The 17,767-nt window shown below is 46.4% G+C and overlaps 1 protein-coding gene across 7 annotated transcripts in view; it reads right to left on the bottom strand.

Moving 5' to 3' along the window:
- LOC140388632 (metalloreductase STEAP3-like) overlaps window positions 1-17,485 on the bottom strand; it is a 50,961-nt gene extending 33,476 nt beyond the window's left edge. The window contains exon 1 of one of the 7 annotated variants that reach the window (XM_072473088.1): window positions 17,413-17,485. In XM_072473088.1, coding sequence (XP_072329189.1) covers window positions 17,413-17,462 — 50 coding nt within the window. In that variant the 5' untranslated portion in view covers window positions 17,463-17,485. Of the gene's footprint in view, window positions 1-4,735; window positions 4,775-16,538; window positions 16,688-17,412 lie in introns of those variants that run through there. The other 6 variants (XM_072473106.1, XM_072473115.1, XM_072473122.1 and 3 more) reach the window with 6 other exon arrangements.
- Window positions 17,486-17,767: the final 282 nt, after the last annotated feature.

The following is a 17,767-nucleotide window of genomic DNA, read 5'->3' as shown; positions in this document are numbered from 1 at the left end:
TTGAAAAGTATGGAGCAAGGATAGCAGTTGAACACACTCTTTCGGGAAGGAAATCTGTCCTCCTTACCAGGTCTGGCATACACGTGGCTGCAGACCCACAGCAGTGTGGTTGACTCATAACTGCCCCCTCAAGGGCAATTAGGGATGGGCAATAAATGATGGCCCAGCCTGCGACGCCCACATCCCACGTGTGTCACAGCACTAACGGCACTGGCTTCTTCTTCCGTGTTGGCACCAAAATGTAGCTGTGCAGCTATCTCGCTCGCCTGGCAAATCGTCACTGCCTGTTCCAGCACCAAATCTTCTCCCTGCAATAATCTGGGGCTGGTTTAACACAAGGCTAAATAGCTGACTTTTAAAGCAGACCAAGGAAGGCCAGTAGTGCAGGTCCAATTCCCGTACCAGCCTCCCCAAACAGGCGCCAGAATGTGGTGACTAGGGGCTTTTCACAGTAGCTTCATTTGAAGCCTACTTGTGACAATAAGCGATTTTCATTTCATTTTTCATTTTCATTTCATTTCATCTTTCCCGGAGCTTATCATCAGCTACACCAAACACAATTTGGTCGCGAATCAACCAAGATTTCAGGTTGCTGAAGTTGTACGACTGGGCCTTCAGCCTCAAGTCAGTGGCAAACCCTGTCAAATGATTCACCAGGTTTTGGGGTTCACATACGGAACATGTATCACTCAAACATCTCATTCTTTTTCGTGGAACAATGCTTATCAAAGTGCCTCATAACTTCATCATATTTCTTGCGATCCTCCTCATTATCAAACGAGTTATACAGTTCAAGGTCTTGTGGATCTGCCACCGTTAGCAGCAACGGGATTCACCTTTCATCAGGCTGAGCCTGTAGGCCTCGGGCCAAAGCAAAGTTTAAACTGCTGCTTGAATAGCTGCCAATTCTCACCCACGTTATTGATATCTGAAGCTGGTGGGTGGCTCTCAGTCCATACATCTCGAGCTTCAGCATCTTCTTGCGTGATGGGTCGCCTCAGGCTGCAGTTCACCAGACCGGTCTTCCAGCCGTTGTCACTGCCGTCGAAATGTTTAAATCTTCAGCACTCGTGGTACCATGTTGTGTTTGGTCTTCTATACCTAGCAAAGGAATCCACCAAACACCTTGACTTGTCCAAAACAGGATCTTTATTGAGTCTCATGTGGCAAGATAGCAATCTGTTACAGAGCAGGGCATCATGGAGTCTCCTTATTACTCCTTTGGAACTACACCTAGCACTGACCATTGACCTGTATGTCTTACTACCATCTGCAACCTTCTGCTGATGGCCGGATGTGTCTCCACCACATGAGTGTGTCTGCACCGCCACCCGCTGGTTGGAGGTTGCACAACATCCAACTACGATATTGCTTACAGGCATATCACCACAAGCCGCGGCTCAGTTGGTAGCCTGCTTGCCTCTGTGTCACAAAATTCTAGGTTCACTGTAGTGCTATCACGGAAATCATGGTTCTCAGTCCAGTGCAGTATTATGGGAGCATTGTAGTTTCAGAGGAGTTTCTTTTAAATTAGATATTTTAGAATCTACAACGGCAATTCCAGCCCTGTCAACCGGCAAAGTCTTTCTGATGAACATCTGTGAGCTTGTTCCAAAATTGGAGAGCTGCCCACAGACTCGTCAAGGAACAGCCTGACATATGGCCCACCATCACCATCCCTGGGTATGCCCACCAGCAGGGCAGACACACCAGAGGTGGCAGCACAGTGCTGTACAAGAGGGACTTTCCCTGGGAATCCATTGAACTGTTGAAAATAGGTCATTCAGCCCATCCTGTCTGCGCTGGCTGGAAAATAAAATAAAACGAGTCGCCCATTGTAATCCCTCTTTCCAGCACCCAATCCATAGCCTTGCAGATCAAAGCACTTCAGGTGCAGATCCAGGTATCTGTTAAATGAGGTTGAGGATTTCTGCCTCCACTACCAAACCAGCCAGTGAATTCCAGACATCCACCACCCTCTGGGTGAAGACATTTTCCTCAGGTTCCCTCTAATCCTTCTGCCAATCACCTTAAATCTGGGCCTCCTTGATCTGGATGCACCACGTGGAGGCTGCAGACTGTACTCTGGGTGAGGGACAGACTGGGTGAGTCCTAAAGGACTGCGGCAGGTGGTGAGGGAACCACCAGGGTGAAGAACCTACTTGGCTACGTCCATCTACCTGTCACAGATGCAACTGTCCGTAACAATACTGGTAGGAGTGACCACTGCACAGGCCTCGGAAACAAAGTCCTACATTCACATTAAGGATACCCTCCAGCATGTATTGTGGCACTATCACTGTGCCAGTGGGGTAGATTTTGAATAGGTCTAGTAGCTCAAAACTCCATGAGGTGCTGTGGGACTCAGAAATGTATTCAACCATAATCTGAATCCTCATGGCACATCACCCACTCTGTCAATATCAGTGATCCAGGGGATCAAAAACTGAAAATACTGGACAGTCTCAAAGAGTCATCGAGACTCGCAATGTTAGCTACTTTCGCTCTCCACAGACCTGCTGAGATGGTCCGGTATTTTCTGTTTGTGTTTTAGACTCCAGCATCTGCTGTAATTTGCTTTTATATTGAGCCAGGGGGTCAACCTTGGTTCAATGAAGGAAGTAGGAGGGCATGCCAGGAGCACCAGGCAGAGTTAAAAAATGAGGTGTCAACCTGGAGAAGCTACAACACAGGACTACCTGCATGCCAAATAACACAATAGACAGAGCTAATCCATCCCCCAACAACGGAACAGATCTAAGCTCCACAGTCCTGCGAAACGTAGCCAGCTGGAAAAATTAAGCAACTAACAGGAGGTGACAGCTCCAAAGTATCTTCACCCTCAATGACATGATGCACATCAGTATAAAAGACAAGGCTGAAGTATTTGCAACCATCTTCAGTCCGAAGTGCCAAGTGGATGATCCATCTCGGCCTCCTCCTGAGCTTCCTGACATCACAGATGTCAGAATTCAGCCAATGTGATTCACTTTCCATGATATCACGAAACAGCTGGAGGTATTGGCTACTGCAGACTATAAGCCCTGACAACATTCCGGTAATTGTACTGAAGACTTGGGTGCCAAACCTAGCCGCACATCTAACTAAACTGTTGTGGTACAACCACAACACTGGCATGTACCCTACAATATGGAAAATTGCCCAGGTATGTCCAGCCCACAAAAAGCTGAACAAATCCATTCTGGCCAATTACTGCCCCATCAGTCTATTCTCAATCATTCAACAGTACAATATAGTAGCACTTCCTCAGAAATAACCTACTCACTGACACTTGGTTTCGTTTCCGCCAGGGCCACAGAGCTCCTGACCTCATCATAGCCGACTTGACCTAAACATAGACAAATCAGCTGAATTCCGGTGTGGTGAAAATGACTGCCCTTGGCATCAAAGCAGCATTTGACTCAATGTGGCAAAGAGCCCGAGCAAATCTGAAGTCAATGGGAATCAGGTGGTTACCACTGACCAGAAGCTGAAGTGGACCAGCCATCAATAGTGGACAGAAGTGGGGAATTCTGTGGTGAGTAACCTGGCTCCTGACTCCCCAAAGCCTGTCTATCATCTACAAGGCAAAAGCCAGGAGTGTGATGGAATGCTCTCCACTTGCCTGAATGAGTGCAACTCAAACACCACTTAAGCAGCTCAACACTATCCACAAAGATGCCCGCTGACTGGCACCCCAACCACCATCTTTAACATTCACTCCCTTCACCCCCGACGTACAGTGGCAATGTGTACCATCTACAAGATGCACAACAGCAACTCGAGGCTCCTTTGACAGCATGTTCAAAACTCAGGCCTTTCATCACCTTGAAAGACGAGGGCAGATGCATGGAACCACTATCACCTGCAAGTTCACCTCCAAACCACACACCATCCTGACTTGGAACTATATTGCTGTTCCTTCACTGTCGCTGGGTCAAAATCTTGGAACTCTCTCCCTAACAGCATCATGGGTGTTCCTACAATACTTCACTGTAGCGGTTCGAGAAGGTGAATCACCACCACCTTTTCAAGGGTATTTAGTGATGGATAATAAAAATTCTGGCCGAATTAAAAAATAACCAAGCCCCTCCATCTACCTGCGCATGTCAATGTAAAAGATTCAGTGACACCATTTCCAAAGAGAGCCAGGGTGTTATCTTCGGTATTTTGGCCAATATTTATCCCTCAGTCAACATTTTTTAAAAAACGATCATCTGGTCATTATACATTCTTGTTTTGGGAGTTTACTGAGCTCAAAATGGCTGCTGTGTTTCCTACATTACAACAGTGACTACACTTAAAGTACTTAATTGAGTGTAAAGCACTTTGATTCAGTATCCGTGATAATTGCTATTTAAATGAAAATCTTTCTTTTCTTTTTCACTTGCAGCCAAACAGTTGTCAAATTGTGAATTTTAACATGAAAATACTATACTGCCACTAAGATGGGGTCCAATAGAAATTGTTAACTTTCCTAGTTGTGGCCATGTCAACACCATTTAGCCATAATTTTACTAAAAGATCATCTTACCGATATATGATTTTTACATACAAATAATCATTTACAAAACATTTATCACCATTCAGTAGGCAAGGAAATAAAGTGCTCACAATGATCAAAAACACCTGCATGCTTACTCTGCTCTTTGTCTCATCATTTTACAAACAAATACATAATAAGGTTGAAATACACATAAATATGCCATGTAAATGAGTATTGAGAGGACATCACCAAAGTGAATCTTGAAGTCAAGTCCTTCCACATTGTTCTGAATAGGTGTTCAGACATACAAAGAACAAAGAACAAAGAAATGTACAGCACAGGAACAGGCCCTTCGGCCCTCCAAGCCCGTGCCGACCATACTGCCCGACTAAACTACAATCTTCTACACTTCCTGGGTCCGTATCCTTCTATTCCCATCCTATTCATATATTTGTCAAGATGCCCCTTAAATGTCCCTATCGTCCCTGCCTCCACTACCTCCTCCGGTAGTGAGTTCCAGGCACCCACTACCCTCTGCGTAAAAAACTTGCCTCGTACATCTACTCTAAACCTTGCCCCTCTCACCTTAAACCTATGCCCCCTAGTAATTGACCCCTCTACCCTGGGGAAAAGCCTCTGACTATCCACTCTGTCTATGCCCCTCATAATTTTGTATACCTCTATCAGGTCGCCCCTCAACCTCCTTCGTTCCAGTGAGAACAAACCGAGTTTATTCAATCGCTCCTCATAGCTTATGCCCTCCATACCAGGCAACATTCTGGTAAATCTCTTCTGCACCCTCTCTAAAGCCTCCACATCCTTCTGGTAGTGTGGCGACCAGAATTGAACACTATACTCCAAGTGTGGCCTAACTAAGGTTCTATACAGCTGCAACATGACTTGCCAATTCTTATACTCAATGCCCCGGCCAATGAAGGCAAGCATGCCGTATGCCTTCTTGACTACCTTCTCCACCTGTGTAGCCCCTTTCAGTGATCTGTGGACCTGTACTCCTAGATCTCTTTGACTTTCAATACTCTTGAGGGTTCTACCATTCACTGTATATTCCCTACCTGCATTAGCCCTTCCAAAATGCATTACCTCACATTTGTCCAGGTTAAACTCCATCTGCCATCTCTCCGCCCAAGTCTCCAGACAATCTAAATCCTGCTGTATCCTCAGACAGTCCTCATCGCTATCCGCAATTCCACCAACCATTGTGTCGTCTGCAAACTTACTAATCAGACCAGTTACATTTTCCTCCAAATCATTTATATATACTACAAAGAGCAAAGGTCCCAGCACTGATCCCTGTGGAACACCACTGGTCACAGCCCTCCAATTAGAAAAGCATCCCTCCATTGCTACCCTCTGCCTTCTATGGCCTAGCCAGTTCTGTATCCACCTTGCCAGTTCACCCCTGATCCCGTGTGACTTCACCTTTTGTACTAGTCTACCATGAGGGACCTTGTCAAAGGCCTTACTGAAGTCCATATAGACAACATCTACTGCCCTACCTGCATCAATCATCTTAGTGACCTCCTCGAAAAACTCTATCAAGTTAGTGAGACACGACCTCCCCTTCACAAAACCGTGCTGCCTCTCACTAATACGTCCATTTGCTTCCAAATGGGAGTAGATCCTGTCTCGAAGAATTCTCTCCAGTAATTTCCCTACCACTGAAGTAAGGCTCACCGGCCTGTAGTTCCCGGGATTATCCCTGCCACCCTTCTTAAACAGAGGAACAACATTGGCTATTCTCCAGTCCTCCGGGACATCCCCTGAAGACAGCGAGGATCCAAAGATTTCTGTCAAGGCCTCAGCAATTTCCTCTCCAGCCTCCTTCAGTATTCTGGGGTAGATCCCATCCGGCCCTGGGGACTTATCTACCTTAATATTTTTTAAGACACCCAACACCTCGTCTTTTTGGATCACAATGTGACCCAGGCTATCTACACCCCCTTCTCCAGACTCAACATCTACCAATTCCTTCTCTTTGGTGAATACTGATGCAAAGTATTCATTTAGTACCTCGCCCATTTCCTCTGGCTCCACACATAGATTCCCTTGCCTATCCTTCAGTGGGCCAACCCTTTCCCTGGCTACCCTCTTACTTTTTATGTAAGTGTAAAAAGCCTTGGGATTTTCCTTAACCCTATTTGCCAATGCCTTTTCATGACCCCTTCTAGCCCTCCTGACTCCTTGCTTAAGTTCCTTCCTACTTTCCTTATATGCCACACAGGCTTCGTCTGTTCCCAGCCTTTTAGCCCTGACAAATGCCTCCTTTTTCTTTTTGACGAGGCCTACAATATCACTCGTCATCCAAGGTTCCCGAAAATTGCCGTATTTATCTTTCTTCCTCACAGGAACATGCCTGTCCTGTATTCCTTTCAACTGACACTTGAAAGCCTCCCACATGTCAGATGTTGATTTGCCCTCAAACATCCGCCCCCAATCTATGTTCTTCAGTTCCCACCTAATATTGTTATAATTAGCCTTCCCCCAATTTAGCACATTCATCCTCGGACCACTCTTATCCTTGTCCACCAGTACTTTAAAACTTACTGAATTGTGGTCACTGTTACCGAAATGCTCCCCTACTGAAACATCTACCACCTGGCCGGGCTCATTCCCCAATACCAGGTCCAGTACCGCCCCTTCCCTAGTTGGACTGTTTACATATTGTTTTAAGAAGCCCTCCTGGATGCTCCTTACAAACTCTGCCCCGTCTAAGCCCCTGGCACTAAGTGAGTCCCAGTCAATATTGGGGAAGTTGAAGTCTCCCATCACCACAACCCTGTTGTTTTTACTCTTTTCCAAAATCTGTCTACCTATCTGCTCCTCTATCTCCCGCTGGCTGTTGGGAGGCCTGTAGTATACCCCCAACATTGTGACTGCACCCTTCTTATTCCTGATCTCTACCCATATAGCCTCACTGCCCTCTGAGGTGTCCTCTCGCTGTATAGCTGTGATACTCTCCTGAACAAGTAGCGCAACTCCGCCTCCCCTTTTACATCCCCCTCTATCCCGCCTGAAACATCTAAATCCTGGAACGTTTAGCTGCCAATCCTGCCCTTCCCTCAACCAGGTCTCTGTAATGGCAACAACATCATAGTTCCAAGTAGTAATCCAAGCTCTAAGTTCATCTGCCTTACCCGTAATGCTCCTTGCATTAAAACATATGCACTTCAGGCCACCAGACCCGCTGTGTTCAGCAACTTCTCCCCGTCTGCGCTGCCTCAGAGCCACACTGTCCCTATTCCCTAGTTCTCCCTCAATGCTCTCACCTTCTGACCTATTGCTCCCGTGCCCACCCCCCTGCCATACTAGTTTAAACCCTCCCGTGTGACACTAGCAAACCTCGCGGCCAGGATATTTATGCCTCTCCGGTTTAGATGCAACCCGTCCATCTTATACAGGTCACACCTGCCCCGGAAGAGCTCCCAGTGGTCAGATATCTTGAACCAGCTGCTTCATCGGAGACCACTGTTTCAGAATTTCAGCAGGCTGAAGTAAATGTCAGTGAGACACTTCACCTGTACCTGCCTATGCAGGTCATTTAAAAAAAGGAGTTCTCAACTACATGGTATTAGCTCGAAAGATGTTTCACAGAACTTTGACATTTCCAACGGAGATTTAACAAGAAAGCAAAATAAGAATCACAGTAGGATCAATGATAAAATGGGGAGAAGAGCAACAACACGGGCTAGGAAAAATTGTTTGTGCTGCTTCTATTCTGTTTATTTGATAGAACAAAAAAAATCAAAAACATGGAAGATCCCCAAAACAATCTTAACCAAACACAACCATTAAAGCACAACTGTGTCAGCCATCCACTGATTGATTTAACCATTTATGACTTGAAAGCCAAACTGGACAATGCAATTTATAATCCAGTACAGTAAGAATTTTATTCTTGTTACTGGCCCAGAGGATGACAAAACAAAACAAAAAATCAGCTTTGGGTTCACTACATGTGAACCGAAAGACTGTTATTGGTGACCAAACTAACTTTGAGAGTGGACCTCAGAATGTTTGGCAAAAACAATGCATTTGCAGGGTACTGATAATCTTTAAGCCACCACATAGCAAGCAGTAGTGCTGGGCAACTTAAAAAGCTGATCATTGGCTTGTGTAGATGTTCATGGGTAGATTTAATAAAGGTGTTCAAGATTAATTAGGGTTTTGATTGTAAATAGAGGAAAATCAATTTCCCTTGACAGGAGGGTCAGTAATCAGAGAGCAAGGATTTAAGATAATTGGCTAAAGAACCAAATGGAAGGAGCAGGAGAAATTCTTTAATGCAGCTAGTTATGATGATCTGGGGGCGGGGAGGGGGGGCAAGAACTGGGGGAACCTGACGAGTAGTAACTTTCAAAAGGGAATTGAATATATAATCAGAAAGGCAAAAAGTCTATCGGGAAATAGGCAGTAGTGTGGGACTAAGAGCAAGCTCAGGCATGATAGGCTAAATGGCAGCCTCTGCTTTTGATAACAATGGTGTCCATCACTTTAAAAAACCATATTATTGAAAAAAGGATTACATCACGATTCCCAATTAGCCACATGGGGCTGGTAACAAATGCATTGAACATTGCATCGAGGCAAATATTAATTTGTCGTCATTTAAATATTTCTGATTCTACATCCCACAACCCAGAATTGCAAACAAAAACTAACAAATGCTACTGGGAGGGCTGTAGAAAGAGGAAGTTTGGCAAAACACATCTCAAGTGACTCCCAGTGTCATTAAATGAAGAATAGGAGAAAACACCAAACACTAACATCATTCATCACAATTTATTAAGTATGTTCCCCATGCTCTTTTGCAATTAACTGTATTGAATTTTATCATTGTTCGGTTTAGCTTTCAACTCTGATGACATGGCTAAAGTAGCACCATTAACATTCCCAACAGTGCTCACTGGAGTTTAGAAGAATGAGAGGGGATCTCATAGAAACATATAAAATCCTGGTGGGACTGGACAGGCTTGATGTGTGAAGAATGTTTCCGATGTTGGGGACTTCCAGAACTAGGGCTCACAGCCTAAGAATAAGGGGTAAGCTATTCAGGACTGAGATGAAGAAGAACATCTTAACATAGAACATAGAAAAATACAGCACAGAACACGCCCTTCAGCCCACAATGTTGTGCTGAACCTCTGTCCTAGATTAATCATAGATTATCATTGAATTTACAGTGCAGAAGGAGGCCATTCGGCCCTTTGAGTCTGCACCGGCTCTTGGAAAGAGCACCCTACCCAAAGTCAACACCTCCATCCAACACTAAGGACAATTTTGGACACTAAGGGCAATTTATCATGGCCAATCCACCTAACCTGCACATCTTTGGACTGTGGGAGGAAACCGGAGCACCCGGAGGAAACCCACGCAGACACGGAGAGGATGTGCAGACTCCGCACAGACAGTGACCCAAGTCGGAATCGAACCTGGGACCTGGAGCTGTGAAGCAATTGTGCTATCCACAATGCTACCGTGCTGCCCTTCAGAACAAATAAATCTACACTATATCATTTTACCGTAATCCATATACCTATCCAATAGCTGCTTGAAGGTCCCTAATGTTTCCGACTCAACTACTTCCACAGGCAGTGCATTCCATGCCCCCACTACTCTCTGGGTAAAGAACCTACCTCGGACATCCCCCCTATATCTTCCACCTTTCACCTTAAATTTATGTCCCCTTGTAATGGTTTGTTCCACCCGGGGAAAAAGTCTCTGACTGTCTACTCTATCTATTCCCCTGATCATCTTATAAACCTCTATCAAGTCGCCCCTCATCCTTCTCCGTTCTAATGAGAAAAGGCCTAGCACCCTCAACCTTTCCTCGTAAGACCTACTCTCCATTCCAGGCAACATCCTGGTAAATCTCCTTTGCACCTTTTCCAAAGCTTCCACATCCTTCCTAAAATGAGGCGACCAGAACTGTACACAGTACTCCAAATGTGGCCTTACCAAAGTTTTGTACAGCTGCATCATCACCTCACGGCTCTTAAATTCAATCCCTCTGTTAATGAACGCTAGCACATCATAGGCCTTCTTCACAGCTCTATCCACTTGAGTGGCAACTTTCAAAGATGTATGAACATAGACCCCAAGATCTCTCGGCTCCTCCACATTGCCAAGAACTCTACCGCTAACCCTGTATTCCGCATTCATATTTGTCCTTCCAAAATGGACAACCTCACACTTTTCAGGATTAAACTCCATCTGCCACTTCTCAGCCCAGCTCTGCATCCTATCTATGTCTCTTTGCAGCCGACAACAGCCCTCCTCACTATCCACAACTCCACCAATCTTCGTATCGTCTGCAAATTTACTGACCCACCCTTCAACTCCCTCATCTAAGTCATTATTGAAAATCACAAACAGCAGAGGACCCAGAACTGATCCCTGCGGTACACCATTGATAACTGGGCTCCAGGCTGAATATTTGCCATCCACCACCACTCTCTGACTTCTATCGGTTAGCCAGTTCGTTATCCAACTGGCCAAATTTCCCACTATCCCATGCCTCCTTACTTTCTGCAGAAGCCTACCATGGGGAACCTTATCAAATGCCTTACTAAAATCCATGTACACTACATCCACTGCTTTACCTTCATCCACATGCTTGGTCACCTCCTGAAAGAATTCAATAAGACTTGTAAGGCAAGACCTACCCCTCACAAATCCGTGCTGACTATCCCTAATTAAGCAGTGTCTTTCCAGATGCTCAGAAATCCTATCCTTCAGTACCCTTTCCATGACTTTGCCTACCACCGAAGTAAGACTAACTGGCCTGTAATTCCCAGGGTTATCCCTAGTCCCTTTTTTGAACAGGGGCGCGACATTCGCCACTCTCCAATCCCCTGGTACCACCCCTGTTGACAGTGAGGACGAAAAGATCATTGCCAACGGCTCTGCAATTTCATCTCTTGCTTCCCATAGAATCCTTGGATATATCCCGTCAGGCCCGGGGGACTTGTCTATCCTCAAGTTTTTCAAAATGCCCAACACATCTTCCTTCCTAACAAGTATTTCCTCGAGCTTACCAGTCTGTTTCACACTGTCCTCTCCAACAATATGGCCTCTCTCATTTGTAAATACAGAAGAAAAGTACTCGTTCAAGACCTCTCCTATCTCTTCAGACTCAATACACAATCTCCCGCTACTGTCCTTGATCGGACCTACCCTCGCTCTAGTCATTCTCATATTTCTCACATATGTGTAAAAGGCCTTGGGGTTTTCCTTGATCCTACCTGCCAAAGATTGTTCATGCCCTCTCTTAGCTCTCCTAATCCCTTTCTTCAGTTCCCTCCTGGCTATCTTGTATCCCTCCAACGCCCTGTCTGAACCTTGTTTCCTCAGCCTTACACAAGTCTCCTTTTTCCTCTTAACAAGACATTCAACCTCTCTTGTCAACCATGGTTCCCTCACTCGACCATCTCTTCCCTGCCTGACAGGGACATACATATCAAGGACACGTAGGACCTGTTTCTTGAACAAGTTCCACATTTCACTTGTGTCCTTCCCTGACAGCCTATGTTCCCAACTTATGCACTTTAATTCTTGTCGGACAACATTGTATTTACCCTTCCCCCAATTGTAAACCTTGCTCTGTTGCACGCACCCTCTCCATTACTAAAGTGAAAGTCACAGAATTGTGGTCACTATCTCCAAAAATGCTCCCCCACAAACAAATCTATCACTTGACCTGGTTCATTACCAAGTACTAAATCCAATATTGCCCCTCCTCTGGTCGGACAATCTACATACTGTGTTAGAAAAGCTTCCTGGACACACTGCACAAACGCCACCCCATCCAAACTATTTGATCTAAAGAGTTTCCACTCAATGTTTGGGAAGTTAAAGTCACCCATGACTACTACCCTGTGACTTCTGCACCTTTCCAAAATCTGTTTCCCAATCTGTTCCTCCACATCTCTGCTACTATTGGGGGGCCTATAGAAAACTCCTAACAAGGTGACTGCTCCTTTCCTATTTCTGACTTCAACCCATACTACCTCAGTAGGCTGATACTCCTCAAACTGCCTTTCTGCAGCTGTTATACTATCTCTAATTAACAATGCCACCCCCCCCCCCCCCCACACCTCTTTTACCACCCTCCCTAATCTTATTGAAACATCTATAACCAGGGACCTCCAACAACCATTTCTGCCCCTCTTCTATCCAAGTTTCCGTGATGGCCACCACATCGTAGTCCCAAGTACCGATCCATGCGTTAAGTTCACCCACCTTATTCCTGATGCTTCTTGCGTTGAAGTATACACACTTCAACCCATCTCCGTGCCTGCAAGTACTCTCCTTTGCCAGTGTTCCCTTCCCCACTGCCTCATTACATGCTTTGGCGTCCTGAATATCGGCTACCTTAGTTGCTGGACTACAAATCCGGTTCCCATTCCCCTGCCAAATTAGTTTAAACCCTCCCGAAGAGTACTAGAAAACCTCCCTCCCAGGATATTGGTGCCCCTCTGGTTCAGATGTAACCCGTCCTGCTTGTACAGGTCCCACCTTCCCCTGAATGCGCTCCAATTATCCAAATACCTGAAGCCCTCCCTCCTACACCATTCCTGCAGCCACGTGTTCAGCTGCACTCTCTCCCTAGTCCTAGCCTCGCTATCACGTGGCACTGGCAACAAACCAGAGATGACAACTCTGTCCTGGCTTTTAACTTCCAGCCTAACTCCCATAACTCGTTTATTACCTCCACACCCCTTTTCCTACCTACGTCGTTGGTACCAATGTGCACCGCGACTTCTGGCTGCTCCCCCTCCCCCTTAAGGATCCTGAAGACACGATCCGAGACATCCCTGGCCCTGGCACCCGGGAGGCAACATGCCTTACGGGAGTCTCGCTCGCGACCACAGAATCTCCTATCTATTCCCCTAACGATTGAATCTCCTACAACTATTGCTTTTCTATTCTCCCCCCTTCCCTTCTGAGCCCCAGAGCCAGACTCAGTGCCAGAGACCTGGCCGCTAGGGTTTCCCCCCGGTAGGTCATCCCCCCCAACAGCATCCAAAACGGTATACTTGTTTTGAAGGGGAACGGCCACGAGGGATCCCTGCATTGTCTGCCTGTTTGTTTGTTTTCTCCGGACTGTAACTCAGCTATTCTTGTCCTGTACCTGGGGTGTGGTTACCTCCCTGTAACTCTTCTCTATCACCCTCCCGGATGATCCGAAGTTCATCCAGCTTCAGCTCCAGTTCCCTAACACGGTCTTTGAGGAGCTGGAGTTGGGTGCACTTCCCGCAGGTATAGTCAGCGGGGACACCTGTGGTATCCCTCACCACCCACATCCTACAGGAGGAGCATGCAACTGGCCTAGCCTCCATCCCCTCTTACCTTACAGAATATAGCTGCCCTGTGGACCAACTGGATCTCCGCCCTCCGACTCTGCTCCCAGTCAGCTGCACTCTCTGTAAACTCCTGGCTCTCTTCTCACTCTTTGCAGAAATGTAGGAAACAAAATGAAAGGAGCACCTTACTCCCTCCTCACCTAACTCCCTCAGTCACCAAACTCTCACTATAGCACTCAAATGCACCAAAGTCAGCACTCCGTGCAAAAACTCTCTCAGAGTTGTGAATTTGTGGAATTCTCTACCACAGGAAGCTGTTGGGGCCAGTTCGTTGGATATATTCAAGCGGGAGCTGGACGTGGCCCTTGCGGCTAAAGGAATCAAGGGGTATTGAGAGAAAGCTAGAGTGGGATACTGCATTTGCATGATCAGCCATGATCATATTGAATGGCGGTGCAGCCTCAAAGGGCTGAATGGCCTACTCCTGCACCTATTTTCTGTTTCATGTAGAAATCTTCTACAAACTTGGCCAAATAACACTACACTTCTGAAAACAGGTCATTTTATAGTCCAAAAATTCCAAAACCAAATCACTTAGTTGTGCATGTTATATATTTGTTTTCTCTTACAGCCAAGTTCTGTCATCCTAAAACTTTTCCCTACAACCCAAACTATTTTACGATCTTTGAGCAGAGAGAGCGGATTTGTGGTGGTTTAACCGGAGGATCACCACACGTCCGCCATGTAGCAAGGTGGAGCCTTCATGACTAAGCTCAGCCGGTATGGGAATTGAATCCATGCTGCTGGCCTTGCTCTGCATCACGAACCAGCTATCTAGGTAGGATAGCTAAACCAGCTTTCAATAGCTGTATGAAGGCCACACCCCACAAGCAGTTCTGGGTACACCACACCTTAGGAAAAATATATTGACTTGGAGCAAATGCAGTGTAGTTTACCACATTGATATCCAGCAAAGGTTTAAATTACAAAGAGAGAGGACACAAACTCAGGTTGTATTTTCTGGAATTTTGATTCGATCGAAGTTTTCAAGGTATTAAGGGGCACCAAAAGAAATTATTGACTGCTGGGGGTGTCTAAGACCAGGTGGCCCAGGTTTTTTTTTAAATAGAGCCTGATCTTCTGGAGTGACACAAAGGGTGATAAAAGTTCAGCAGCTGACATTAGATTAATTTTAAATCTTATAATATATTTTTATTATCCAAATACCACAGGGAAAAGGCTGGTACATGAAGTTTAAGTCATAGATCAGTCATCGTTTCATTTAATGATAGGGTGGGCTGGGGAGCGGTGCGGGTGGTTAGATGGGCGACTTGTTCCACATTAATAGGGCACATTTAGTGCCCTGAGAATATAGCCTTTCTGGGATCTCTGCGTGAATAATACCAAAGCATAAATCCCTGCAGTGCAGAAGGAGGACATTCTGCCCATCGAGTCTGCACCAACTCTTGGGAAAGAGTACCCTACCTAGTCCTATGCCCCCACTCTATCCCAGTAACTCCACCTAACCTTTTGGACACTTAAGCAACAATTTAGCATGGACAATCTACCTAACCTGCATCTTTGGAATGTGGGAGGAAACCGGAGCACCCGGAGGCAACCCACACAGACAGGGGGAGAAAGTGCAAACTCCACAGTCGCCCGAGGTCAGAATCGAACCCGGGTCCCTGGCGCTGTGAGGTAGCAGTTAGGTGGATTGGCCATGAAAAATTAAGGTAGCATGGGCGTTCAAAGGGTGGGTGCAGACTCAATGGGCCAAATGGCCCCCTCTGCAAATGAAAATCGCTTATTGTCACAAGTAGGCTTCAAATGAAGTTACTGTGAAAAGCCCCTAGTCACCACATTCCAGCGCCTGTTCGGGGAGGCTGGAATGGGAATCGAACCGTGCTGCTGGCCTGCCTTGGTCTGCTTTCAAAGCCAGCAATTTAGCCCAGTGTGCTAAACAGCCCCTATTTGTAGGGATTCTATGTTTCTAATCACTATGTCACCCTACCTACACCCCCCTATATGCTCCTACATTAGTTTACAACATATATTGTAGAGAAAACTCATCATACAGCTGTCCTGCAACTCAGAGACACATGGAACCGACCATTACTAATCCTGCCACGGGAAGTGTACCCCAACAGCACTGTTTGGTTGTTTCTGTCCAGCCCACAACGACATCGCGCTATTTATGGTTCCATCTGGGCAGCAGGCTTAAAATAAACTAATTAGCGCGTGTGACCATACAAGTTACAAAATAGCGGGGTATCAACATGTCCTGAGCGGGGCTCCTGTACACATGGGCCGCTCGGAGTTAGCAGCGTTTTTTTGCTGCCGGATTGGGCCGCGCATTTCCCTGCTTCACTTTCCCGGAGTTAAACTTGTGTTTGACTTTCCAGCTGCTTGGCGCCCGGGAAAGGGCAGCCCCTTAAACAGAGCAGGTCCCCGCGACACACACAATAACCTGCAAATGGTGGGGGGTTGCTGCTGATTTGTTTTTTTGTGGGAAGGTCAGCCAGAACGTTCCCGCGGACACCAGACTTCCTCCAACTTCAACTCATGCCCGTGCAACGGGCAGATCCACTTCCCTGGTCTCCAGCAGCCACAACCTGGAACTAAACCCGCCTGCACGCAAAATGCCCAGAATCTCAACTCAGTTTGCAGCAGTAAATGCGATACCATATTGACACCGCGCACTCACAAAGGACACTTTAACTTTTACTTACTTACTTACACTTTGCCTGTGTACTTAATGCGAGGGGAATGAAGGTTATCATGTGACTTGCTACACTCACCCTCCCCAGGCACCTCCCTCCTGCCAGTGCCTGGGCACCACACGATTAGACGAAAACCCAATTGCCAACCCTTATCAACACCCCACCTCCTTTCACTCATTAATGGTTATCACAGAGCCCCACAATGTCAAGTTTTCGTGAGCCCCTCCCAGAGTATACTGCCAAAAAAAGACCCCCAAAACGTGGCTTTACTTTTCTTTGCAATTATTTGCAAAGCTTTTATTTTACTGTTCACCCCCCACCCCCAGCAAGCCAAACGGAAATATAAACAACTTGCATTTCTATAGCACCTTCCTCATCGAGTAAAACATCCCACGGCGCTGTTAAGGGAGGCAGCCTCCACGGGAAGGGTTATGGAAATTCAGCGCAGAGTTAGATAGGACTCCCAAGCTGTGAAACTGTCTGTTTCCAATGGAATCGGTACCGAGGGCGGTGGAGTTTATGAACAACCCCAAGACAGAAGGTTGAATTTGGATCAACAGGAGAGCATAGGTTTGGGAGTGGGCGGTGATATTGAGACTGGCAACACTGACAGCATGTCACGAAGCCGGCTCCAGCCCGTATCTCAATGCAGCTTAGAAGGTTCGGTGCAAGGTGGGTGCGCACCCCCCCCCCCCCCCCCCCGGGGGCCCCCGCTCAATTAGAGTGATGTTGATACTATGGGCATTCCGCCTTAACTTGGAGTCCATGCCGGGCATCCTTCAACTGACCACAGTGATAACCCAGCCACGTGAGGGACATTTAGCAATCGCCCGGATTTTGTGCTAGTAACGATAATGAAGCTGACAGTGTCTGCCACTCTTACCTCTTCGAAGCGGACAGCAAATTCTGGCATGTGCAGTTGCAGAAATCCATAAGTTGCTGTCAAGTGATTCTATGCTTCTCCAGAGGGTGTGCTGTTCAGATCCCCCAGACTGTATTCAATTGGAAATCATTGAATTGGGAACTTCCGTTCTCAGTCTCAGTGTCGAAACCTCAGTGTAGAAACTCTTGAAAAAGTTATTGTTAAATGAGTTTTTTTTTAAATGAAGGGGCAAATCAGGAACAGGTAACAGCCTCCCCGAACAGGCGCCGGAATGTGGCGACTAGGGACTTTTCACAGTAACTTCATTTGAAGCCTACTTGTGACAATAAGCGATTTTCATTTTTCATTTTCAATT

The sequence above is a fragment of the Scyliorhinus torazame genome, chromosome 2 (genome assembly GCF_047496885.1).
Source record: "Scyliorhinus torazame isolate Kashiwa2021f chromosome 2, sScyTor2.1, whole genome shotgun sequence".
NCBI lineage: Eukaryota > Metazoa > Chordata > Chondrichthyes > Carcharhiniformes > Scyliorhinidae > Scyliorhinus > Scyliorhinus torazame.
This window is presented reverse-complemented; position numbering and strand designations above follow the sequence as displayed.